General features: G+C 37.5%; 1 protein-coding gene across 2 annotated transcripts; it reads left to right on the top strand.

Moving 5' to 3' along the window:
* Positions 1-373: 373 nt before the first annotated feature.
* LOC107570458 (zinc finger protein Eos-like) lies at positions 374-27,429 on the top strand. Of its 2 annotated transcripts, none has more exons than XM_016256701.1 (8): positions 374-488; positions 2,560-2,614; positions 2,898-3,002; positions 3,163-3,468; positions 3,593-3,760; positions 10,795-10,947; positions 15,081-15,212; positions 23,950-27,429. In XM_016256701.1, exons 1-8 carry the CDS (start codon positions 459-461, stop codon positions 24,744-24,746), a joined length of 1,746 nt encoding a protein of 581 aa, XP_016112187.1. In that variant the 5' UTR covers positions 374-458; the 3' UTR covers positions 24,747-27,429. The 2 variants fall into 2 exon arrangements, with proteins under 2 accessions (XP_016112187.1, XP_016112180.1); XM_016256694.1 differs by having other exon boundaries at positions 3,578-3,760.
* The last annotated feature ends 553 nt before the right edge of the window (positions 27,430-27,982 follow it).

The raw sequence follows: 27,982 nt of genomic DNA, 5'->3' as shown, positions 1-27,982 counted from the left end.
CGTTCAACAAAATTCCCACAAAGCTTAAATGAAAAACGTACATTTAAGATAAATCTGTTTTGAATGTTACTTTTATTGACAGTGCCATAGAAATACTAACAATTATAAAATAAGCGCATTAATATAAGAATTTTAGAATTTAGAAAACCATCGTGTCATTTGTTCTAATTTAACTTATACGTTCAACAAAAAGTCACTTTTACTGACACTATCGTCGAAATTAAATCATAGTAAGTAATATAATAATATGTGTCGTTTGTAGCTTCTGCGTAGCTTTGTATTTCCTAACCTGTAGCATGAGGATCGATGCATTCGATAATCCCTCCCAATCAGGGGTTTTCGGTTATAGGTTATTCGGGCCTGTATCCCGGCATGGGCCCGGAAGTTGTTTGGGGTTTCAGGTAAAAGATCCCGGAGATGCTGCCTTCGCCAGAGAAAACAAACGGCTCTTCTGCTGTATGAATATTGCAATCACAGTCGATCGTCAGGTAAGAAAAAAATACTCACCGTGCAAAATCGATAGCTGTTATTCAAGGAAAGTGACATTAGGTCAGGTAACTATGCTCGGATTGGGAGGGTTTACACGGCTAGACGCATCTGTCGAGTGCTGGGTGCCATAGCAACGCCAGCGGGCTCTCAGGAAACATAATTCCGCTTTAGTTTGACACGTCTAAAGATCGACTGTATTTCACGACCGGAGGCTGCCGATTGGATTGCGTTGTCAGCAACGCTAGTTCTTTCGTTTGTGAGTTAGTTTAGCGATGTCTTTGCCTTATTGTGAGCTGTCACGTCTCGTTAGCTGGTTAGCAGCGGTTGCTAGCTAGTGTTGCACTAGACAGACAGGATTGACATGATTCTGCGTGCAGTCTGTCAATCCTCCTCTGCAGCACGATGGTGCATGAAAAGTTACTAAACATACGAGTGCTCGAGCACGATAATCATGTTCTCGTCGCCAGGCATTGCTTATGGTGTGATTGCTGACAGAGAGGGGCTGGTTCGATCATTGCGGTTATTGGACTCATTGATAGCACTGTGAATTCATGAGATCTGCCTGTTGCTGCTGTGTATGTTTTCTGTCTTTTACGACACAAAGAGGTCTTCCGTGTCTGAAGGCCTGTTTGTTCATATCATGCTATTGTATATGTTTAGATAATATATTATTATAAGTATTGCACCATATAAATAATATAAGATAATAGTATTTAAGAGTCCATGTTTATGCTAGGTTTTAAAGAAGGAAAAATAAAACAATATGTCGTTTGTCATCTAACTGTATAATAGCAACTGTCTAGAGCCTACACCTGCTGTTTATGATATCTGAATGTGTTTTGATCCATAATAACCATGAAAAACTTAATAAACAATTAAATTGTGATACCAGAAATCTAAAATCCTTCAGGAGGAGTTTGTATCTGGTACCAAAGTGTATTATAATGGGGAAAAAACTAATTCTTTATAAATAAATGATTTGTTAATACATAATTTGTGTAAAAAGAAAGGTCGACAACTCGGTGTCACTTTTCATGTTTTTTTCAATCACTTACAGCATTTCATTGCCTGTTTTAAAACACCTTGTGCACTATTTTGTTATTAGTAAATGTATGGTGTATCTTTATTTCTAATTTCAGTTTATGTATATTTCAGAAATCTCTGTTATGAGAGGAGCAGACAAAATGAGACTATTTTTCAGCAAATCTATTCATTCCCACTTATGCCATGAACTAGCAATGTTTAGGAAAGTGGCATGGTGGTTTATGTTGTTATTTAGTGTAAAATATTACATCAAAGGGGATGTCATTAGCCCTACTATTTCCAGTCATAAAGAGCAGTATGTGTGAGGGTCTGAATTTTAGACAAAATGAAATATTTTGGGGTTATATTTGATTTATAGACATCCAGAAAGAACTATTTACATGCCAGTGGTTAAAGGCTTTGAAGGCTTTCTTTAAATATGGCTCTCATTTGACAGCAGATGTGTCAAATAGTTCTTTTTATAAACATAAACATGTATTTTGTTTTGCTAAAGGGTTGCATTTGTTTCCAGTACCAAAGCGACAGACAATATGTGGAAATTTCTGAGTAATAGCAAATCATAACAACCCCTGCATTTGGCTTAGTATCAGCGTTGCTTTAGATGTCAGCCTGTGTTCTGATAGGTCACAGGCTAAAGGGAGGGCAGTTTCTTGCATTTTACACCCTCCATTTAAGACTAGAATTCTATAGAATGGACACTCAATTCAGCTGTTGAGCTAGAAATGAGATCTTGACCAGTGTGTGCATGTAAATTATTCAGCTACTCGAACCGTGCAACCACACAGGAAAGGAAGAAATAACAAACTGCAAGTAAACCAGTTTATTTTTTCAGTTGAAATCAGAGGAGCCAAATACATACATTTTAGCTTTCTTCGTGTGCACTGTATTACTGTAAAATGTACCAGTGCATGCGCTTAGGTTTCTTAAAATCTTGCTTTGCTATTTTATGTTTAAAGTTTTTTTGTAAGGTGTGTACGTTTTGTGCCTTGTAAATAAATTTTTTTTTTGTATGATTTCTCGGTACAGGCAGCTGGTGTGATGATGAATGCTGACGATTGCAATGGCCGTTCGTACATGTCAGGTAAGGTGCCTATTTCAGAACTTATTCTTTTGTTTTTAACATAGACATGCATGTATCTAAATATAGTGGGTTTCAAATGTCCATGTTCGCATTAAAATCTGGGATTTTTGTTATTTTAAACATTTTAATTGAACGACATTTAAAAAAAAATAAACACTTTTTTTTTCATTTCAACTTTTCATTCAAATTGTCATGCTGATATAATTTATAGTGGAAAACTTGCATTAAATATAAAAATGCAAAGAAGTATTTTGAACCCCATTGTACATGTTAATGTTTTCAGGTAATGGAGATTCTTCAACAGAGCGGGAGTTTTTTGCAGGGCTGAGAGGACCCACCGTGAGCACACCAAACAGTCAACAGTCCTCACCCAGCCGTTCACTCAGTGGTCAGTATTTCTGTCCATTAAACGCACTTTTACATCTTGCTTTTCTAGAACAATTTCTGCATTTGCCATAAATCACTGGCACACTGATAGTCGATGATTTCTACTTTGGATAAAAGCATCTGCCAAGTGAATAAATGTACAACTTTCTCTCCATTCCCAGCTAACTCCATCAAGGTGGAGCTGTATAGTGACGAGGAGGCAGCTGGTGCTCCGCTGGCGGAAAGGAGAGTCGCCGAGAAGGATGAAGGATGGAAAGATGAAAAGGGCGAGTTGGCAGAAGATGGTGGCGTGGAGATGGTTGGAGGTATACGAGGGCAGGCTGAGAGCGGCTGCGGGGAGTTGGCCAGCTCTGAGTCCGCATCCCCTGGTCCCATTCGGCTGCCCAATGGGAAACTTAAATGTGATATATGTGGGATGATCTGCATTGGTCCCAATGTTCTAATGGTGCACAAGCGCAGCCATACAGGTAAGCGTTTCTTGACTAACTCTTGACAAAAAAAAGATCAAACATATTTAAAAATGTTAGCTTGAAAATATGTGTTGCTGTTTTTTTGGGCCGGTGGGAAAACTGGTAGTCTTGGTCTCGGTAGGTGAGCGGCCATTCCAATGTAACCAGTGTGGGGCCTCCTTCACTCAGAAGGGCAACTTGCTGCGTCACATCAAGCTCCATTCTGGCGAGAAGCCCTTCAAATGCCCCTTTTGTAACTACGCCTGTCGCCGCCGTGACGCCCTGACAGGACACCTCCGCACCCACTCCGGTGAGCCTTTGTGGTTTGAGAGAGGCCATTTGCGAGAAATAAAGAGAAGGAAGGAGAGCGAACTTTGTGGCTGGAAAAGTGTGTGGGATGGAAAAAGCCTTTTGATTTGCCACAGAGCAGAAATTAATGTAGTCAAGGTCATTTTAACCTCTTTCTCCTTTAATCCAAGTGGTGATTATTTTGCTGCCTAGAACTTTGCTAAACTTCCTTTTAAACCTGTTGCTCTACTAAGGGTTGTGTGAGCAGACTAATAAGTGTGAATAAGACCTCATCGATCGGTTATGCAATCAAGCTAAAGACAACAAAATTCAGCGGTCTAGTATGACATTTAGAGTATTATGAAAACAGGATATCCTGCTTGTGTTTTTGAATGATGAAGAGCATTCACCTGTAGTGCCTAAGTAAGGTCCTTTGAATGAGGATGCAGATATTCAGAGAAATGACTTAGTAATGAATTTATCTGAAATGACGCACATCTCTAAAGCTGAATGGACAGATGCGGTCTGTAGGTTTTCCTATTCTACAAACGTCATAGATGAGCAGCGTTTTGGGGGAAATTGTGACAAGGGAAATTCTGCGGTCTGATGAATCCTGTACCAGTCATTACATTACTCGTATTTAATAATTATATTGTAAATATTATTATATTATACAGTATCTCACAGAAGTGAGTACACCCCTTGATATGACGCTGAGCACGTGCACTCAACTTCTTTGGTCAACCATGGCGAGGCCTGTTCTTTTTTTAAAAAATTTTTTATTGAGAACAAAGAACAAAAGTTCATCGTGTGTGTTACAAAGTCAAGACATTACAATTTCCATACATTCTTTGGAGTATAGTATTACACTTTTCCCAGTACTACTTAATACCTTTTTCCAAATTAAGTCTAACAGTAAATGTAAGTCTCTCCATAGAGTATATTTCGTTTACAATTCCCAACCACTGGTCCCTTGTTGGAGGGTCAACCTGAAACCATTTATGTGTTATGGCTTTCCTACTGCTTGCTAAAAGTATTTTTAGTAAGTATTTGTCACTGTCTAGAACTGTTTTAGGAATTTTTCCTAGGTACAGCGTAATGAATGAAAAATCTAACTCCTCCCCTAATATTTTCCCAATTTCAGCTGCCACTTCATGCCAGTAAAACTGTATTTTTTGAACACGCCCAGAAAATATGAAAATGATTAGCCATTGAGGTTCCACATTGCCTCCAACAAAGGCCCAGACTCTGCTCATCTGTGCGTATTGCTGTTAATTTGGGAGTTATAAAGAATCTTAAATTCTTCCATCCAAACTCCCGCCAAGATCTTGAGTTTGTTGTGTTTGCCTGTGTAACACATATATCTACCCAGTCTTCCTCTGCTATTTGAGAGTCTGATTCTTTCTCCCATTTTTGTTTTACATAGTTTGACGTATGTTTTTTACTGGTTTGTATATGTCCATATAATTTTGATACCAACTTCTTATTGTCTTCTTTTGAATATGTTGTAATCAGATTTTCATCGCTTGATACTATACATTTGACTTTTTTATTAAAATAATCCCTAACTTGCAAATATCTATAAAAATCCTGCTTTTCCAATCCAAATGTGTCTGACATGTCCTGAAAGCTCAATAAATTTCCCTTAGAAGTGACTGAGCAATAAGATGTAATTCCTCTCCAGATCCATTGTTTAAATCTTTCATCCAATTTAGCTGGTTCACAATCTGGGTCATATGCTATCCACTTTAAAACCCCAGCCTGTTTTTCTAATTGTAATTTCCTCAAAACTCTAAACCACAACTTCACTAAGAATACAGTCCAATTATTTAATTTCCTGTAGCTCCTTTCAGCTTAATTTTTATCCCCAAGTAATGATTGTAAAGGTGTATCTATTTGTGTAATTTCCAACGTTTTCCATCTAGACTCATAACTCGGTATACACCAGCATATTAATGATGAAGAATTCCATTTAAATTTATATTGCCGCCTTATATCTGAATTAGGTCTAAAGTTATGTTTAAGTGTTTGAGTCTTTTGTATATTTATTTTGTAACCATCATCAATTTAGGGATGGTAGATTCAGGGTCTGTCAGGAACAGAAGAACATCATCTACATACATACAGATCTTATGTTCGTCTTCTTTAATAATAATCCCCTTTATCTCTGGATCCTCTCTTATTGCTTGAGCCAGAGGTTCAATAAATAATGCAAAAAGAGAGGGACTTAGGGGACATCCTTGACGTGTCCCTCTTTCCAGGCTAATTGTTTTAGATAAATGTCCATTGATCTTAATCCTGGCTGTCGGTGAGGAGTAAAACATTTTAATACACTTAATAAATGTATCATTAAAGCCGAATCTGGCCAGTACCTGATACAAATAATCCCATCCAACAGAGTCGAATGCTTTCTCAGCATCTAGACTCAACAAGACCGTGCTTATATTTTTTGTCATAATGTAGCTCATTATTTGTAGCGTTCTCCTTAAGTCATCCTGTGTTTGTCTATTTTGTATAAATCCAGTTTGATCTAGATCTACCAGCTCAGGAATAATGCCCTCCAGTCTCTTAGATAAGATAGAAGCAAATAATTTATAGTCCACATTTAAGACCGATATCTGTCTATTTGAGCTACAATCATTCGCATCCTTCCCCTCCTTTGGGATGACCAAAATAACTGCTTCTTTCCAAGATTGTGGGATTTCCCCACCTCTCAATATATAATTAAAGCAGTTAAGCAGTATGGGTGTTATTTGGGCTCTGAACACCTTATAAAATTCAGATGGATAACCGTCTGTTCCCGGTGCTTTATTCACTTTCAGCTTTGATAGTGCAATATCTAGTTGTTCCAACGTTATTTCAGCCGTTAGTTCTTTATTCTGTTTTTCCCCTAGTGACAGTAGGTCCAGTGAATCTAAAAAACTTTTTAAGGTTAGGTTATCTGCCCGGCTGGTTGGGTATATAGAATCATTGCATTCTGTTTTTATTCACAATTTGTACAGTGTCCCAACTTTTTTGGAATCGGGTTTGTAAAATAATTCAAAAGATTCCTGAATATCCTTTAATTTGTTACATATTTTCTGTGTTTCAGGATTCTTAATTCTATATATTAGATTTTTTGCCTGCTGTTTTCGTATCCTCCATGATAATAGTTTAATTGCTTTAGGGCCTGTTTCGTAATACCTTTGTTTGGCAAATTTGATTCGTCTTTCTATTTCCTCATCGTATATACCATTCAACTTTTGTTTTAGTTTATTTAATTCGGCCAATATTTGTGGGTCTTTCCGTTTAGCATGCTCGATCTCCAGTTTTTTCATTTCCCCTTGTAGGTTTAATAATCTTTTCTGTTTTTCTTTTTTGCGGGAGCTGGTAAGAGCGATAATTCTACCACGAATTACCGCCTTGGCGGCATCCCACAGAGTACTTGGAGATACTTCACCATTATCGTTACTTTGGAAATATAATTTGAATTCATTCTGGATCTGCTTCTGAATCATTAGATCATTCAATATACTTGTATTTAGTTTCCAAATTGTATCTTTCTTTTGATTTTTTAAGTGTAGGGTGAGGTATAGCCCGGCGTGGTCAGATACATCCTTAATCCCTATGTAACAATTTTTTATTCTATGTCTGTCTGAGTTATTCATAAATATAAACAATTCTTGAGTATACAGAGTGGCAGGCTGAGTAAAAAGTAAATTGCTTTTCGATTGGGTGAAACTCTCTCCATATATCGAACATACCCAATTCTTTAAGAAACACCTTGAACCATTTTACATTTGGACTCTTCGTTTTTGGAGGGATTAGTTGTGTGAAACTCTCTCCATATATCGAACATACCCAATTCTTTAAGAAACACCTTGAACCATTTTAGCATTTGGACTCTTCGTTTCGGAGGGATTAGTTGTATCTAGCCTGGGTTGAAGTTGGACATTTAAGTCCCCACCAAATATGAGAATTCCGTGCGATTCTGTAGCTATTAAATTGAATATTTTCTTGAAAAATCTTTTGGTGCTTCCTGGCGGAGCATAAACGTTGAACAACGTTACTTCTTTATCGTGCCCCTTACTAAAATATATCTTCCCTCTTTGTCTTTAATTTCAGATATAAATGTAAAATTTATCGTATTAGGAATCAAAATAGCGACTCCTCTCCTACGTCCAGATTTATGAGATGAGTAGTAAGTATTCTGGAAGCCCAATTTCTTCAATTTCTCATGTTCCGATGAGGGTAAATGAGTCTCCTGCCAATAAATTACCTGTATTCTTTCTCGTTTCATTTTAGCAATAATTTTGCTCCTCTTAATCGGATTATGTAACCCATTGACATTAAGTGTAATTACCTTATATTCCTGACTATGCATTTATTCGTTTCAAACCACGTAGCTTTTTGTAACATTTTCCATGACAACCCTCTAAACATCATAAACCACACGTAAACATTCTTAACATGAAAACAAAAAAATACCTAACAAAAAACACCAGACTTCCAAGTCCCAGGTTTAGCATAAAACCTTCCTTTTGAGAGGAAATCCTCGCGTCCGTCAAGGGCCTCTCTTCAGTGCAAAAGAAAACACTCCGAAGTGTTCGATGCACTAATAGTTTCTAAACTATCTCCGCTTCATCAGTTTCAAAATTTAACTTTAATAGGCTCAGAGGAAAAAAATTAAAAATAAAATATATAAATAAAATTAATAATAAAATATTAATTAACAAGTAGGAGCTAAAATTGACCAGATATGGTCTCCTTTACCTAAATTACCGTGACATCTACTACATTCTCTCATCAAATAGACACTTTACAAAATTCGTTTCAGCGACATTTACCATAATAAGCATTCGGTATGTCCATGTTATCCCCAATCTTAAAGTCCATGTTTATATTATCAGACCTCAAAGTTTTTTATTGTGGAGGATCAGGACTCCCGTCACTTACCCCACAATCTCGTTATTAGGGTCAAACGCACTTTAATTTCACTTAACAGTACCCGAAGATCCCGTCCTGACATGTTGGAAGCTCTGTAACTTTTCCCTTATCCGTTCTTGATCCACTGTTGTACGGCGTCGATCTGCACCTGCCCTCTTCCACGTTGCCGTGCTCTGCTGATTCCAGGATGTGGAGTCCAGGACTTTGACATTTTCGACAGAAAATCCTCTTCTCTTCAAATCTTTAGCTGCATCAGCTGCATTCTCGTATATTTTAGTGCCGTTTTCAAAGAACACTTTTAGTTTGGCTGGGTGTGGGGTTTGGAACCGAATTCCTTTGGTTTTGAGCTCCTTCAGTATTCCCGCATAGGCCTTTCTTCTCCTTAAAATCTCAGAGGGGTAGTCGTGGTCGAAATAAATCCTCTTTCCTTCAAATTTTACCTCCTTTTTTCTCCACGCTGTATGCAGCACCTGCTCTTTCACTCTGTGCTCTAAAAAACAGAGCACCAGTGATCTGGGTGGTGAGTCGCGGGGGGGCTTTGGACCGAGCACTCTATGACAGCGCCGTATACCCAGCTCTGTGTCTGGTATTGGCAGTCCCAGCTCCAAATCTATAAAATTCGTCACAAACTACAGTAGATTACTACCCTCTGATCCCTCCGGAATTCCATATATGCGGAGGTTATTCCGTCTCGAGCGAGCTTCCAAATCGATTAACTTTTCTTGCATCTCCCCTTGTTTCTCCAGCACCTCGAGTAGTGCGTCACTTGCCGCTCCGTTCCATTCCTCGATATCGGCTGTCCGTTGTTCTACTTCAGTCACTCTGACTGTGGTAGCTTGTAGGTCGCTTGAAAGGTCTTTAAATTTCTGGTTAATTTCTTCTCTGAACTCGTTCAACTCCTTCCGCATGTCTTCCCGAAGAGCAAGACAAAATTCGTCCATGTCGTTCTTGAAATCCACTCTGAACGCTTTCATCTCGTCTCGAAAGGTCCTTAAGCCAGAGTTAACTGACTCTTCATTAGTCTTCCCCCACTCGCCATCTTTTCCGTGGCCCTCTTCACCGTCGTCGATGTCTTCGATTATTTCTCCTTTTTCGCGCTTCGAGCCTGTTTTGCTTTTACCCCTTTTTTGCTTCTCCCCTTCCATATTCACTTTCCATATAAATTCAACTTTCTAAATGTAATTTCTGAGGGGATTTGAATCAACCAATTACGAGAGATTCTTTCAAGCAGCCATCTGCTTCAACGCCACACCGGAAGTCGGCGAGGCCTGTTCTGAGTGGAACCTGTCCTGTTAAACCGCTGTGTGGTCTTGGCCACCGTGCTGCAGCTCAGTTTCAGGGTCTTGGCAATCTTCTTATAGCCTACGCCATCTTTATGTAGAGCAACAATTATTTTTTTTCAGATCCTCAGAGAGTTCTTTGCCATGAGGTGCCATGTTGAACTTCCAGTGACCAGAGAGAGTGAGAGCGATAACACCAAATTTAACACACCTGCTCCCCATTCACACCTGAGACCTTGTAACACTAATGAGTCACATGACACCGGGGAGAGAAAATGGCTAATTGGGCCCAAATTGGACATTTTCACTTAGGAGTGTACTCACTTTTGTGGCCAGCGGTTTAGACATTAATGGCTGTGTGTCGAGTTATTTTGAGGGGACAGCAAATTTACACTGTTATACAAGCTGTACACTCCAGTGTTTCCCCTAGGTCAGGGATCCTCAAATCTGGCCCACGAGATCCACTTTCCTGCAGAGTTTAGCTCTAACCCCAATCAAACACACCTGAGCATACGGGCCGCCCCCCTAAAATAATGGCAGGGGAAACACTGCACTCACTACTTTACATTGTAGCAAAGTAATTTCTTCAGTGTTGTCACATGAAAATATATAATAAAATATTTACAAAAATGTGAGGGGTGTACTCACTTCTGTGAGATACTGTATTAACATTTTTATTTAGCATGTTTTGTTTACCTTTTTTATATTACAATTTATAAAAATAATTGTTTTAGTAGGTAACACCTTATATTAGCCACAACATCAATATTGTATAAGTAATGTTCATGTTTACATAACACCTGCAAAGCTGTGTGAAATGCATTCATATTCTGCCTCCTCCATATTTCAGTGTCCTCCCCTACAGCAGGGAAGCCCTACAAGTGCAGCTACTGTGGCCGCAGCTACAAGCAGCAGAGCACCCTGGAGGAGCATCGTGAGCGCTGTCACAGCTACCTACAGAGTCTGGACCACCAGCCAGCTCACAACACCCAGCCTGCACATGGTAATACCATATTTACTCACAAATGCAAGTTGATGTTAAAATGCATGATGTCGTTCTTTCTGCAGTAGCAGTAGTATTCATTACTTAAGTGCTGTCTGACAGGCGGCTGCTTTTGAAAGCTCTCCAGTGTTATTGCATTCATGCTCTGTGAAGATCACAGCTGGGGATGTAGCTGCGTGCGGGAATGGTCCAAAGCACTTTGTGATTAAAATAGATGCTTTTGAGAGGTATTATTGTAAACACAGAGAATATAAACTGGTGGTTATGTGTAAAATATTGTAGGCATTGAGGTATGTACGAGTTAAAATGTAGCTTATACCTGCTGCAGTCTCTTATGTTGTTAATATGCTCAGTTTTATTCTTATTTTAAAAACAGACCTGGGGCCCGTTTCAGTAAGGAGGTTCAACCAGCTCTGAGTTGAAACTTGAACTCTGAGTTGAATTACCCTGAGATGGGAACCTCTTGAGTTTTTGGTTTCAGAACAGCTGAACTGAGATAGTACAATTCACTCGGAGTAGGTTGACTCTGAGTTTAAAGGGGTCATATGATGTTGCTAAAAAGAACATTATTTTGTGTATTTGGTTTAATGAAATGTGTTTATGCAGTTTAAGGTTAAAAACACATTATTTTCCACATACTGTACATTATTGTTTCTCCTCTATGCCCCGCCTTTCTGAAACGCGTTGATTTTTACAAAGCTCATCGGTCTGAAAAGTGAGGTGTGCTCTGATTGGCCAGCTATCCAGTGCGTTGTGATTGGCCGAATACCTCAAGCGTGTGACGGAAATGTTACGCCCCTACCATACTGTGATGCCCTGTCCTGCCGGAGCGACGAGACAAAAACATTAAAACCCATTATAAACGAGGCATTTGTTGCATCCAGTGGGGACATAATTACGGATTATAATGACTTATACTGTCTTTTTACGTGTTGCATCACGCCTCGTAAACATAAAACCATGTCTGCATTTGCGATCTGAGAAACGACAAACAACAAGCCCTACTCTACACTGCTCAAAACTCACGTTTGAATCGTCAGTACAAATTCTTTCAGTGTTGTAAATACAACTTAACCACTGATTTCTAGTCGTGTCCATTTTTGGAAGGCCAAACAAAGTAGTTTCGCTTTCAGGCCGGCGGCCTAGAGTGAGCGGCAGCCGGGCTAGCGTGAGCGGAGGCTAGCGGATTCGACGAAGGAGCGGCCGGCAGGTTTGCGGAAACCACATGTGACGACTACGGGCTGGACTCCGCTTTGTCCACAGTGAAAGCCGTTCCGGCGATCCACAGTGCGAAGTTGATGTATTTCCTCAGCGACCAGCACGGATCAGGTCTAAGCATGATGAAGCAGATATCGTCCTCTTTTGGAAGACCAAACAAAGTAGTTTCGCTTTCACAACGAAACACAGCATCTTCACGACATGGCGGCAGCAACAATACTACAGCGAGAATAAAAGTTACGCCTTCTTTCTTTGCGTGAACATTTGGGCGGCGTTATGCAAATCTTCCCACATCGTGACATAGACATGTGGGGGCGTGTTAGAACGAGCCGTTTTAGGTAGGCGTGGTTGACTCTTAACTTTTATAAAGAATATCTCTTTTGATTTGAGACTTTAGTCTTTGCAACTTTACAGATCTTCTTTATGCACCAAGAGCTTGTAACACTCCAAAGAGAAAGGAAAAATTGAAATCGCATCATATGACCACTTTAACACTTGCACCACGACTATGAGAAGTCATGATCAATGGAGCTCTGAAATTATGATTCACTATGGCAACAGCACTCGACAAAAAGACATCTGCATACTTCCGAGTCAACACGTAACTTTAATTCTTAATCACTATTATAATATCAGAGGTGAAAACTTGTAAATTATTGAACTAATATTCATTTTCATGGTATCCCATGGTAAAAAATAAAAACAGAATGGCAGCAGCTAAAAAAATTTATTTAAAGTATAAAAACAATTCAGTTAAGGTAAAGCTTTAAGCATAAAAGGTTCATGGGTTTAGGCAAACATTTGACTTATGAAATATCAGCAGCAGCTTTTTCCACATAGTCTTACGCTCTTTTCACATAGGCTAATTAAATGTGCTTTAATCCAGCCTGTTACATTCTTAATTAGAGTAATGAAATTAACAACTGACTTGTACTCAGTCGACAGCAAGAAGGCAGAGGCTCACAAAATGGGGGGAGAACCTGCACCAGCACCACTGACAGATGAAGAGGAGATGGTCAAGTATTGGAAGAATTTTGAAATCCAAAAGAAAAAAAGAATAGCTGTTGGTTTTGTATTTGAAGGAAATAAAGATGACTAAATAAATTGTGAATCATTTGTTTTTATTTACCAGCTGTGGTGGTGGTTACGGCATATATCTCGTACTGCCCCTCCATCTGGCATCCTTCCATTCCATACAGTAATCCGATTTATTTTCAGAAGGTGCGATGATGGGAATATGCGTGTCATCAATGCATCCAACCACACTGGAAATCCTGAAGGAAATTCTAATTATTGGGTTACTTCCAGAGGTCACAGCAAGAAGTGAACGTCATTTATCAGATTAGCCTTATTTAAACCGATTTCTACACCACTGACCTACAGTCCAGTGAAACTCCTCTTTGACGGATTTGTGCTTAGGAAAAAATTATCAGAAAGAGCGTGAGAGCGGCGCACACTTTCCTTATCGGTCTGCATACAGAGGCCTTACTAATGTGCTCTGCATCTCCGATATTTTAAAGAAAACTACCTTTTAAAACGGTACCGCTCCATGTGACTATGGCAAAAACAAACAAACACACATTTAAGTGCATTTTTTTTATTTAGCAAATTATCTGCCAATGGGGTAAGAAATTAAAAATATTCTTGTTTCCGTTTGCATTAAGATTATTTTTCTTACCCTATGACAGTTTTACATTTTACATAAAATGCATTTAAAATGCACTTAAATGCAGTTGTTTCCCCCAGGAAACAAGACAATTATCTTATATAATTTTTCATATATAGAAAGTACATCTTAACTTAAGTATTTTTTAGATATTTGTACTTGAAATAAGACAAAAATACTCAGTAAGAAAAGCATTTTTGCAGCGTGAATGAATGAATAAGGTATTTAAAATTTTCTTACGCTTTAAAAAGGGGGAGGAGACCATAAGAAACTCTAGGTTTACAGAAGAAAACTTGCTCCCGACAAGGTTAGGTTCATAGATTAAGTTACCACGGGTAACTGACTGAGAATAAGTTACCTCTCTTTCAGAAACAGGCTTGACTTACCCTGCTTTCTCGGGTTTGACAAACCTACCATTTTTGAAACTGAAAACCCAGAGTTTCCTTCATTTCAGGGTTAACATACTCAGAGTTTTTACTTAACCTCCTTTCTGAAACGGGCCCCTGCTGTTCAGTCAAACTAAATAATAATTTAAGTAATTATTGAATTTAATTATTTTTACATTGGTCTAGATTTGATTTAGTTTCTTAAATAAAGGAATACTTTTATTAGTAAATGAGTACACTACTTTGGAAACGTTTGCAGTCAGTGCAATTTTAATAAAAATTTTTTGGATATTTTTTTTTAATTGATACTTTTATTCAGCAAAGACACAGTAAATTGATCGAAAGTGACAGTAAAACATTTATAATGTTATAAAGTTCTATTTTAAATAAATGCTGTTCAATCGAACTTTCTTTTCATAAAGGAATCCTGGAAAAATGTATTGCAGTTTCCACAGAAATTCTAAACGGCACTGTTCCAGAACTGTTTTCAACATTAATGATGATAGGAAATTATTCTTTAGCACCAAATTTGCATATTTGAATGATTTCTGACGGATAATGTGGAACTTTGCCATCACAAGAATAAATTACATTTTAACATTTTATTATTAAAATAGAAACTAGTTTTGAATTTCACAATATTACTGATTTTACCGTATTTATCAAATAAGTGCAGCCCTGGTGAGAGATTTCTTCCAAAAACCAACCCCAAAACATTTGAACATTAGTGTATATTCAATAACATATGAAAATTGCTGTCCTATCGAAAATGGTGTGAAATTTCACTGGTATTGGCTAATGTTTGAAGCCAAGCACTCACTATTTCAATTATAAACATGCTTTTGCATTGGCATTATGTTCAGGTGAAGAGTCCCATAATGTGGAGATGATGTCTGAACCCCTGATCCAGTCCTCCTCAGAGAAGATGACCTTCATTGATCGGCTGGCCAATAGCATCACCAAGAGGAAGAGATCTACACCCCAGAAGTTTCTGGGTAAGCCCATTTCTTTGAATACCTAAGTAGAACAGTGATTCTGCTCTGCTATTCAGGGTGAAAAGTTGTGAGCTAGTGAACTGTATGCAGCGAGAGAGACAATATACAGACTTTACACAAAAGCAAACATACAACAATCAGATAACTCACTTTCTTATTGATTTTGTTTGAAAAAATCTATTTCAGTGAATCGCATGTTATTATGTCTGACTCTGATTGAGCTGAGAACCATTACTCTCCTTTGTGTACATTTTTCAAGTGTTAAACATGCAAATTTGTAATTCAGTCTAATGGACAGGTTGTCAATATAAAGTGTAGATATATACACTACTGTGGTTGGTAAGATTTTTTTATGTTTTTGAAAGAAGTCCATGATGCTCACCAAGGCTGCATTTATTTGATCAAAAACACAGAAAAACAAATGTAATTGAGAAATATTAGTACAATTTTGGTAAATTATTTTGGTGGTGGCGAAGCGGAATTTTCAGCAGCCGTTGCTCCAGTATAAATGTCTTTACTATCACTTTCTAAATAAAAGATTGAATTTCTTTTTTCTTTTTTTTTTAATCTTACTGTACTAAATTTTTGAATGGTAGTGTATGTATCTTTTTTGAATGTATGTTTTATATTATATTTCTTTTTTTCATTTGAGTGTGTGTATATATACATATAACATATAACAGGATTTCCGCTGAGTCTTAAAAATACTTAAATTTAGTTGTATCAAATTTAAGGCCTTAAAAATTCTTAAATTGTACAAGAAAGTCTTAATTATGATTTTAAGAGGTCTTAAATTTGGGGACGGAAAGACCAGAATTGCGATATGGCTGATTATGATTATGGCTAACGATTAAACTTCAAAAGGCTATGATTTATAAACATGAGAGCTTAGGGCTGAGCGATATGGCCAAAAAATGATCTTGAAATTTTTTTTTTCATATCAGTCGATATCAATAATTATCACGTTAAATGTAAAATTTTTATTTCTTTCAAGTTTAGAGGCAGATTTTTGCTCCAATTGAAAAGTTGTAAAAACCAGATGGTTAATTGTGGTTTTCAACTATTCTTTATGTTCAGAACATGACAAACACTTCGTTTTTTAATTCTTTACACTTCTCCAGTCATTTTTCCTTAACAAAATAAATATCTTAATAGAAAAAAATTATTCTTAGTTCTGCATGTTCTAATAATGAGTAATACTGTTTCAAATCAAGAAACAAGTTTGTGTTGCCTGATAATATTAATTACATTTTAATGAACATTTAATGAAATTTGTTTTGTCTCTAAGAAATACACATTTGATAGTAGCTTGAGTTAGGATGCAGAAGTAGATTTATGTTCATTATCAAAATCAGTAATATCTGTAAAAATTATAGCAGTCTCATTTTTATATGGTGAAATTGAATTATTCTGACTGTTTAAGGTGTTTTATTAACCATTGGTTTTCCATAACATACATTTAGATCATGATAATCACAGTTAAAACCACAAATATAGCACCTCAATACCATGGTAAAAATTGAACATGGCTTGTAGGTATTTATGAGGAACGGTAGTCTAAATACATTTATAAATGCATAAACGCTATAGCTTAATCACAAAAAAAATACTGTAATTATATTCCATTACTCCTCCTTCAATACATTTAATACATGTCTACATTACTAATATAATAAAATTTGACACAAACACCTACATTTCTGACACAATACCATGGTGCAGTTAGCGCTACTACAGTAAATCCATGGTAAATGATGGCGATTTGTAGATTAAAAAATCTTCTGACTGTATCGTTGCGCACGGTGTTTCTGCTGTTTGTCAGCGCTTTCATCTGGCTGTAAACAGAGTTATTTGTGTTCCTCGCTGAATTCAAGAGCTTCACACTGGATCTCACAGCGTTGTTGTGTCGTGTCAGCGAGTGAACACATCTGCTCAATAGGGATGGGCGGATCGATCCTTAAGTATCAATACTTTCGATAAAAAGATTCATATAGTGTGGATTAAAATTCATATACAGAGTAAATCCTTTTCACTGAACACGTTAAAAATAAGTTTGAAAAAGTTGTGGGAAGTGTGTTGGTGAGTATAGGTGAGCGACCGTGGTGCTGTAGTTCATTTACAGCCTAAGTTTAGCTTTTAAGTTCTGGCGCTTTTATTTAGGCTTCAAAATTCATCAAAGTTACATTATTTTGTGAATATTATCTTGATGGACAAAACGTGTAAGTTTCATGAACTATGGTTGAACACAGCTTCTTTTTTGCGATAATCCAAAAGCCTATGGAAAAATCCTAGAGGCTTTTTGTCGAGGGAACCTGTGTCATGCAGCCGATCCGCCTACAAAGTGACGTCATAGTTCCCCCACTCTGTAGGGCTGCATTTCCCAAAAGCATCAGAAGCTTAAGTAGATCTATAGAAACCATTGCCACATTATTACATTACATTACATAACATTGTTACTATATATATAAAATTAATTCTGAAAAATGCATGACAGTTTCCACACAAATATAAAGCAGCTATAATAATAAATGCTTCTTGATCAGCAAATTATATTAGAATGATTTCCGAAGGATCATGTGACACTGAAGACTGGAGTAATGATGCTGAAAATTCAGCTTTGATCACAGATGCATTTTAAATTACATTTTAAAATATATTAAAATAGAAAATAGTTATTTTTAATTGTTATATTTTACAATATTGCTGCTTTTACTGTTTTTTTTTTTTTGTTTGTTTGTTTTTTCAAATAAGTGCAGCCTTGATGAGCATGAGACTTTTTTTACATAATCTTACTTACCCCAAACTTGTGTACATGCACAAAATAGCCAATTTAAAATAAATATTACAAGTACATTTATTTAAACTGGTTGTTAAAAGTTCAAATGGATTGTGTTCTGTAATTGCTGTTAATAAATCTGTAAGAAAAAAATATGCTAAAGTTTCACCTTTAGGGGTACAACAGCCTGGCAGCCTCTTACAAAAATTAACCATGGTTTTATTACAGTAACCACAGTTTACCATGGTAATAATAATATTAATACATTTTAGTACTTATGTAACACCATATTCTTTTTCATGAGGTAACCTCAAAGGTACACCTTTGTAACTTATCTACCCTTAAGCATGCATACTTGTATGGTACTAATATGCTCACTTTTAGGGGTATAGTTGCATCTTTGAGGATACAGCCCCAGTAAAAGGCTAAAATACAATTATAGGATATTTTATTTCTTACCGTGTAAACAAAAAAGACCTATGAAATGTTAAAAAAAACGTGGCTTTAGAATCTAATATTAAGTGAGTATAATTACTGATTATATTCTTTTAATAATTTAAAAGATCAATTTAGTTTATAGGTATCGGTATTGATATCGACGATACTGGGCTTGAAAATATCGTTATCAGATCGAAAATAAAATAAGAGGTATTGCCCATCCCTACTGCTCAAGTGAAGCTCGCGCCGCTGTTTTAACTTTGATCCGAGCGGATAAGCGCTCCGAGTGGTGCGCTTCAAATGACTAGCGCTCTTTCGTTCCGCCTTTGCCACATTATATCAAACTCTTGTTATCGTTTATCGAGGAAATCTATATCGTGCGATCATTATCGTTATCAATTTATTGCCCAGCCCTACGAGAGCTGTACATTCAAGTTCCGGTGCTGCGCTGCTTTGTGTTCTGCCGTTACTGGGGAAACAGTTATATTTTTGCAAACACGCCACCTGCTGGCAGAGAATGAATGTGCATTTTCAATAAAACTCTTGTTTTGTTCAGAGTTCAGACAAATGCAAAAATCTACCCATGTTTTTACTCTGCAAACACGCAGAGCTTTAAATGTGAACTGGTGGATCGATAAGAAGACAATGCATTATAAAAATCTAAACCGTATAGTGGTGTGGGATATGTATGGTCTGCGATAATATCATAATTGTTGTTTTAACGATGTGCGATTTGATATTACCAAGTATATCACAAAAAGCAAACAAAACACACCTACAGAGCAGGGGCATTTCCTCCGAGGAGGCAAGGGAGGCAGTGTCTCCTCCAAAAAATTGGATGAGAAAATAATCGATATTACAAACCTAAATCGCAAGTATTACTAAATATTATACATATACATACCATCATAATGATGCCATGGCTATAGAAACCATAAATATTACACAGTAATGCAATATAACAGGGCACTACATAACAGACAGGTATCTTATGTAGCTTTTAATTGTTATATTTCACAATATTGCTGCTTTTACTGTTTTTTTGTTGTTGTTTTTTAAATAAGTGCAGCCTTGATGAGCATGAGACTTTTTTTACATAATCTTACTTACCCCAAACTTGTGTACATGCACAAAATAGCCAATTTAAAATAAATATTACAAGTACATTTATTTAAACTGGTTGTTAAAAGTTCAAATGGATTGTGTTCTGTAATTGCTGTTAATAAATCTGTAAGAAAAAAATATGCTAAAGTTTCACCTTTAGGGGTACAACAGCCTGGCAGCCTCTTACAAAAATTAACCATGGTTTTATTACAGTAACCACAGTTTACCATGGTAATAATAATATTAATACATTTTAGTACTTATGTAACACCATATTCTTTTTCATGAGGTAACCTCAAAGGTACACCTTTGTAACTTATCTACCCTTAAGCATGCATACTTGTATGGTACTAATATGCTCACTTTTAGGGGTATAGTTGCATCTTTGAGGATACAGCCCCAGTAAAAGGCTAAAATACAATTATAGGATATTTTATTTCTTACCGTGTAAACAAAAAAGACCTATGAAATGTTAAAAAAAACGTGGCTTTAGAATCTAATATTAAGTGAGTATAATTACTGATTATATTCTTTTAATAATTTAAAAGATCAATTTAGTTTATAGGTATCGGTATTGATATCGACGATACTGGGCTTGAAAATATCGTTATCAGATCGAAAATAAAATAAGAGGTATTGCCCATCCCTACTGCTCAAGTGAAGCTCGCGCCGCTGTTTTAACTTTGATCCGAGCGGATAAGCGCTCCGAGTGGTGCGCTTCAAATGACTAGCGCTCTTTCGTTCCGCCTTTGCCACATTATATCAAACTCTTGTTATCGTTTATCGAGGAAATCTATATCGTGCGATCATTATCGTTATCAATTTATTGCCCAGCCCTACGAGAGCTGTACATTCAAGTTCCGGTGCTGCGCTGCTTTGTGTTCTGCCGTTACTGGGGAAACAGTTATATTTTTGCAAACACGCCACCTGCTGGCAGAGAATGAATGTGCATTTTCAATAAAACTCTTGTTTTGTTCAGAGTTCAGACAAATGCAAAAATCTACCCATGTTTTTACTCTGCAAACACGCAGAGCTTTAAATGTGAACTGGTGGATCGATAAGAAGACAATGCATTATAAAAATCTAAACCGTATAGTGGTGTGGGATATGTATGGTCTGCGATAATATCATAATTGTTGTTTTAACGATGTGCGATTTGATATTACCAAGTATATCACAAAAAGCAAACAAAACACACCTACAGAGCAGGGGCATTTCCTCCGAGGAGGCAAGGGAGGCAGTGTCTCCTCCAAAAAATTGGATGAGAAAATAATCGATATTACAAACCTAAATCGCAAGTATTACTAAATATTATACATATACATACCATCATAATGATGCCATGGCTATAGAAACCATAAATATTACACAGTAATGCAATATAACAGGGCACTACATAACAGACAGGTATCTTATGTAGCGAGAATGAATGAAATTACTAAAGAAAGAAACCCAATTAACAATTGCGCAACACATCATCTGTAGCCAATGTTCTTACAGACATTTATTCACCCAAACGCATTTATACCTTACAGATAGCATTGGTATAAAACAAATAAGGTGATTACATGTGTTTTAAAGTTGACCTAACAATTTAATGTTCTCTTACTGCTTTATTTCGTATTCACGAGTCTCCCCGCCGGTCTGCCAGCGCACTGCGGGAGGAAAATACTGGTTAGCACAGCTTTACTAGGAAAGTGAGCAAGTAACATTAAAATAATTCATACAAGACGATGAAGAAAAGTGTATAGATGTGTTTTAACATACCACTGTGACTCTCATCTCCCCGCTGGTCTGCCTCTGCCAGTGGCGCTGCGGCCGGAGGAAAAGACCGGTTAATACAGCTCCACTCGGGAAACTGAGATATTCTTACGGAAACTTAAACCTGGCTTTATATCGTGCAAATAACATCAGCATACAATGCAGCAAACGATAAAAGAAAATTGAAAATTAACCTACCATACTCTGGTTTTTTATCTTCAGGAGTCTTTCACCGAGCCGGTGCCGAGGAGGTGTGTGCTTGTTTTTCGCAGTCATTTAGGACTACTGTTTTTAGATTGACTAAATATAGTAGGCAAATAATTTTTCTAAATGCACTGAAAATCTAAATATGAGAAACAGTAATAAAAGTTTTACTAAATTTTAATAAAATGATTTACAGTGATGCTGTTTGCTAGCTAGTACGCTGACCATCCAATCAAAGGACGAGAAAATGCTGACGTTATCGTTAGTCTGCTAGATGGCCCTGGTGCTGCCAACTCGAAATCTGGTTAAAGCAACGGTTTCATTGCCATTGATTTAAGCTAACAGACGCCTGCACTGTGGATTCTGAAGGCCTTAAGGCAGATTTCTTTGACCCTGGCAACACGATTGCTGAAATATGATTGGATAAAAGCTGTAATATAAACATACACTGCTGGAAGCAGTGCAACCAAGAGAAAAGCTATGAAATGAAGAGAATAGACTATTGGAAATAATTTAATACACATTCATGGAAAAATATATTCAAACTAAATCAGTGATTCTGATAGTGTTTAGGCCAGCAGAGAAGGCTTTGCTGGCCCTGACGGCCCACCACTGGTTAAACTAGTGCGCATGCGCATTTAGAGTGCGTTCTTTCACTGCATGAATCAGTCTATTAAAATGCATTTAGAATTATCACACAAGTCAAGATATGGGCAGAATATGTATATATTTATATCATTTCATATAGTTAATATCACACGAAGAGTGCTGTTTTTTTCTCCAAAAGTCAGCATGATTTCAAATGTGATCTTGATTTTATACAACAGTTCTATAAACAAGAAGTTAATATTAAGAGACTTTGCGTTTTAGACACCATATTTCCTGCTTTTGCTCTATTTCGCCTACAAAAATCATTCCAAACACAGCCACAGCACTGTTTTGCGTCTCTGATCAACAGGACGGTGTTTCGTTCCTGAATGAATCAATCGTTTAAATCCGTTTATCGCAATGACTCACTTAACAGTGACTTGCTGCCACCTACTGGCAGTTTTAATTTCACATTTAAGGTACCTTTTCATTTTTTTTTTTAATCATTTCAAACATCTGTTTTCAGTGTTTTATGTTTAAAATATCAAAACATTATTTGTGCATTTGTAACTGCAGTTTAAAGTATTCCATGTCCCTCAGAGCTGCATTAAACAGTGTGTAAATGCATCTAAATGCCACTTCTAATGCAGCTTCTGTGTTTCCTCTGCATTGCAAAGATAAATTTAGTTGATACTGATTTCATTTGCTTGGTAACCAAATGCAAGAATTTGACTCAAAAGATGGTGCACACTTTTAGAAAAAATGGTTTAAAGGTAAAAATGCCCATAAAACTTGTTGGAAATTATTAATTTATATCACTGCTGTGAACTGACCACACAGAATATGTATGTAATTCTTGAGTCAGCTGTCCACGGTAGTCCTTAAGATATCAGCACAATAACACACTCAGCAAAATATCGTCTAATTATGGTTATCGATAAAATCCCAGAAAATTATGGAGATATCATTTTTGTCAATATTGCACACCCCTAATTTGTTAATTGATAGAATCATTTATTGATAATAATTGTTTAAATATAATAATACTTTTGACTCATCCATTTTCTTAAAAAAGGTTTAAAGGCTGAAATGTAAAGTTTATCATGTTATAAAACTTTTTGTTTTTGTGAACTTGTATCTGAACTGTAAATTATGCTTTTTACAGCAATTTTACAGTTTAATATGGTACTGTAGACATTGCCTCACCCTGCTCATATGGTATTAATTTTATTTGTGCAGGTCTTAAAAAGTCCTAAATTTGAGCTTAAAAATCCTGCAGAAACCCTGATATACAGTGGGTACGGAAAGTATTCAGACCCCCTTAAATTTTTCACTCTTTGTTATATTGCAGCCATTTGCTATATATATATATATATATATATATATATATATATATATATATATATATACACACATATATTATGTATATTACATTTACATTTAGTCATTTAGCAGACGCTTTTATTCAAAGCGACTTTCAAATGAGGACAATAGAAGCAATCAAAACTAACAAAAGAGCAACAATATAAGTGCAAATGACAAGTCTCGGTTAGCCTAACGCAGTACACGTAGCAAGGTTATATATATATACACACACACACACAAAGAAAAACAAGTAGATAGAATAGAAAAAATAGAAGGCTAGTGTTTTTTTTTTTTATAAAAACGAAGATAAGATGTATATATGTATGTAAATATGTATGTATGTATATTTAACTTAGTTTATAGAATTTTGTTGCAATTCGATTTAGAAAAGCAATATTATAAAAATAGTTTTTGTTATTGCTTAGCTGCGAAAAAATATCACTTCAGTGCAATCTAGTCATTACTGAAGATCAATGATACTGATGCTCCTTGACTTTCTAGGTGAAAAGCACATGCGACTGAATATATCTGAAGCACCTTATGAACTCGACCCCAATCCTGATAAAGAAGAGGACATTTTGCTTTCGCACGCCGAGGGTGACCCTGCTGCTTTAGCAGGCATGAGAGGGCGTTTTCTGCGGAGGCCAAGAGGAGGCAGCAACGATGTGGATCCTTCCCACTCCCTGAGGATGCCTCCCCATTCTGCCTGCCTCTCAGAGTTCACCCCAGTCATAAGCTCCGTCTACCCTCACATAACCCCTCTAGGGCAGCGTCTAAACTGTGCAGGGGGCATCTCCATGGGCCTGGCCGGGAGGGAGGCCGGCGAGGGTCATGAAGATGTGCCCTCCACCCGCAGCCGTGCCGCCTCGCCAAGCAACGGTTACCAAGATTCGACAGACACTGAGAGCATGGTGGAGGAACAGTGCGTCATCACCTCGGTGCCACCGGGAAACTTGAACCACCGCGGGCGCGTGCGGCACAGTCCTAGTCACGCCAAAGAAACGGACATGGAAAGAGACCGGGAGAAAGGGCTCCCTGGGGGTTTACCAACCAAGGTGAGCCCATGCTCGCCACCAGCGAGGGAAGCCATGCAGGTAGTGGACGGGGAAGGGCGGCTGGTGCGCTCCTTCCGCTGCGAGCACTGTCGCATTTTCTTCCTGGACCATGTCATGTTCACCATCCACATGGGCTGCCACGGCTTCCGCCAGCCCTTCGAGTGCAACATCTGCGGCCACCGCAGCCAGGACCGCTACGAGTTCTCCTCGCACATTGTCCGCGGGGAGCACCAGATTGGCTGAGGTGGGCTTGTAGATGGCGGAAGTCGAGACTGGGGGGAGATGTACAGAGAGTTGTATGCTGCTTTGAGATGGCGTCATGGCGTCTAGTTCGGTCTGCACCAGATTGGTACACATTAGCACTTGCTTTTATAGTTAGCGGACATCATATTTTACCGCCGAAGGCTAATCGCTTAGGTACGACCATAAGACGTGCAATTGCATCCCGTGTTGGATGATGTCAAGAGGATTTAAAAGGGGGACAAGTCATATCCTCTGATTGCACTCCCCCACCAAGTCATTCATCGCAAGACGCAGCTGTTTTGCTTTAGAAGTGCCTTCCTTCCGTGGGGTTTATTTTTTATCAGTTGAGCAGAGAAATTCGAGGTGTGAGATTAGGTCTATACTCATCTGTTCGGTGGCGTTTACATAGAGTCTGCCTCTTGAAGAGAGAAAGACAATGATCTGCTTAGACGTCCAAAGTCTGGACTGTTTCCAGAGCGGCTTTCCAAAGTTTCTGAGCCTGTTAAACAAGAGAAATCTATGCCTAGGAGTATTCACACAAACTTTGTGCTCTTTTAGGATACCTCGGTGGGACTGTTGAAATTAGGCAACTCAGGGAGGACACTGCTGACAGAGAGGGAATGGAGAGCAAGCAGCGTGAATTGCAAAACTGAGGCTGGAGTATTTGTATGTTAGCCATATAAGGAGCACAGACACATATTGCCTTAATCGTTGCTTTATATGAACCCTGTACAAGCTAGTTGTCGAATTGCACATGGTTTTTAATGCTGGACGATTCGGTAGGTACAGTGCAGTATGAATTCGGGTAACTTCAGAACTGAGATGATACGGCACTCTTGGGTCAAATAGGATTGGGGTTAGGCTAAGGCCCGGGTAATTTTATTTCTTTCTAAAATGTATGTTGATGTTTTATTTGAGAAAGGAAATGAACTTGAAACATTTGCCTTAGTTTTTGAGTCTACAATATCTGTCCTGAATATTAAAAAAAAAGAACAGTTGGTTTCCTCGTGCCTCAGATCTTGATTGTCGTTTCAAACTTTATCTCAACCTCACTTCAGTGACGATAAAGATTTTGCCTATCAAATCTATTGAGGTTTTTTTTTAAATCGTTTTTTTAGTACAAAGTCCCCGCCATCCACCCTCTGCCATGCTGCGAACACAGTGGGCCACATTATGTTTTTTTAAGATGCGGTAAAACATGCGGAGGGGGGAAAGGAGCCTTAATGTTCTGGTGCAGACCAAACGCAGACCCATGTTGCATTCCGTGACTTTGACGACGATTGAAGGGGAAGGGTTGTTACCTCAAAAGGAGGATTGCACTTTTTCTAATTCTGCTTAAATGTGAGTGTTTAGCTGGGGCTGTTGGGAGGGTTATAGGACAGGTGCGGCGGCATGGGGTGGGGGTGGGGGGGTTTATTCAAAGGCTTTAGGGGAGCAGGCACAGTAATGACTGGTAACTGAGCTTTGAAGCATATTCTTTTGTTTTCTGAAATTGCTCTATTGCACTGATTTCTGATAAAAATGCTATTTAGAGAAAACAAGAAACAATTTGATACGAGAACACGTTGGTTATAAAGACCAGATGAACAGTGTGGTGTTTTTAAAAACAATTCTATAAAGGCTATTTTCCTAATAACAAAAGGCGTGGCGGTCATTTAAGGATTCAGAACTGAACATTTTCTCCTTGTGTTGTGAAATTTGGTGCTTGGATGTTTGTGTGACTTCTGCCCTTGATATTGGACTTGTATCCTGTACGCTTGTCCTGTGTGGTCATGTCCTATACGAGTTCATGCATATGGTACTCTCTGTCCCCACTGAGTATGAACTGCTGCTCGATTTTGAAGGAATGGACTGAAATATTGTCATAGAGTTACGTACCATCCTGCCAAGATATATCATGGCCTGCTTTATCAGTGGATCTCACTTGCACAAACTGAGACGAGACGAAACGAAAGCATCAATGAATGAATTTTGAAGATTCTCAAAGATTTTTGTTTGATAGCTTGTACATTTCTCACCTCTATGTGACGTGGGCTGTGGTTAAGGGTACTTGGATGTTGTGGCATGTGTGTATGATTTGACCTTGGAGGTGGTCAGCTGTTTCCAAAACTTGCTTACGTGTAATCCACTGACCCTACATCTTTCGGTTATTTTTACAACATTTGTAGGCCTCTTAATGCATATGCTTGAATTCACTCCAGTGCAAGCCTACGGAGTATGAATGGATCGAAGAAATGAGACCAAATCCAGTATTTATAAAGGTTAGTTAACGACTTTGCACCCTTCATAAACTGTCAGAAATCAATTTATTTACTTGAAATTATGGCAAAAACCATATATGACACTTAATGCACTTAATGGTCAAAAAGAAATTATGTAATGAATTGTACCGAGTGTGTGAATGGGAGAGGTTGCATGTGTACTCGTTTGTTTGCTGGGGTTCTGCAACTGTTCTGCTTGTGAAATACTAGCTGCAATTTACCCTATTTCCTCTAAACCAAACCCAGCTCTGTTCTGCACCATTTCATATTTCTTATCCCCAAGGTGTGATGAGCTCAATATTTTTAAACGAACTGTGAAGCAACCGTAATGAGCAGCAACTGAAAGAGAGACCTAGCATTTTTGGGGAGGCAGGGATCAAACTCTCTGTCATTCTTGGGCTTTATCCCTGGGTTCAATGTTTTTAAATATTTTGTGAGAAAAAATGTATATGACAAAGAAAAACTCTTTACCTCAAATTTGTTAAAATATAAAAAACTGCCTCATGTTCTATAAAAGGTGTGTTGGTTTCAAGAGGTATTGTTTATTTGATCTTGTTTTTAAGGAGTGTATCCCAACTTTAAGTTGAAGTAATTTTTCATGTCCAATAAAGTAATATTTGTTGTAACTTCTGTCTGCTTACAACTCTAAACGCTTGTTCTCTAGTTTGCCTAATTTATGTCTAGTCTAGATCAAATTGCCTTTATGTTGATTGTTGTTCAGTATGTTCAAGGGAAGTGGATATTTAAAGTGACTGCTCACCATCTTTAACCAGCATTTTTTATTTTTGTAGTGCACTTAAATAGTGCTGTATGACAGATGAATTAAGTACAAATATTCCATGTAGTCTATATTAAAATTATTTTCTTAATAATTTTAGAATTATAGCATGTATTATAAATTACTTAAAATGTTTTTTTTCAGTTGAGCCGACTTGTTTAAGTGCAGATATTTTAGTATTATTAATATACTATTAT

This window comes from Sinocyclocheilus grahami, unplaced genomic scaffold (assembly GCF_001515645.1).
Source record: "Sinocyclocheilus grahami isolate Dianchi unplaced genomic scaffold, SAMN03320097.WGS_v1.1 scaffold29.1, whole genome shotgun sequence".
NCBI classification, from domain to species: domain Eukaryota; kingdom Metazoa; phylum Chordata; class Actinopteri; order Cypriniformes; family Cyprinidae; genus Sinocyclocheilus; species Sinocyclocheilus grahami.
The sequence above is the reverse complement of the archived record's forward strand: the minus strand, read 5'-3'. Positions and strand labels throughout refer to the sequence as shown.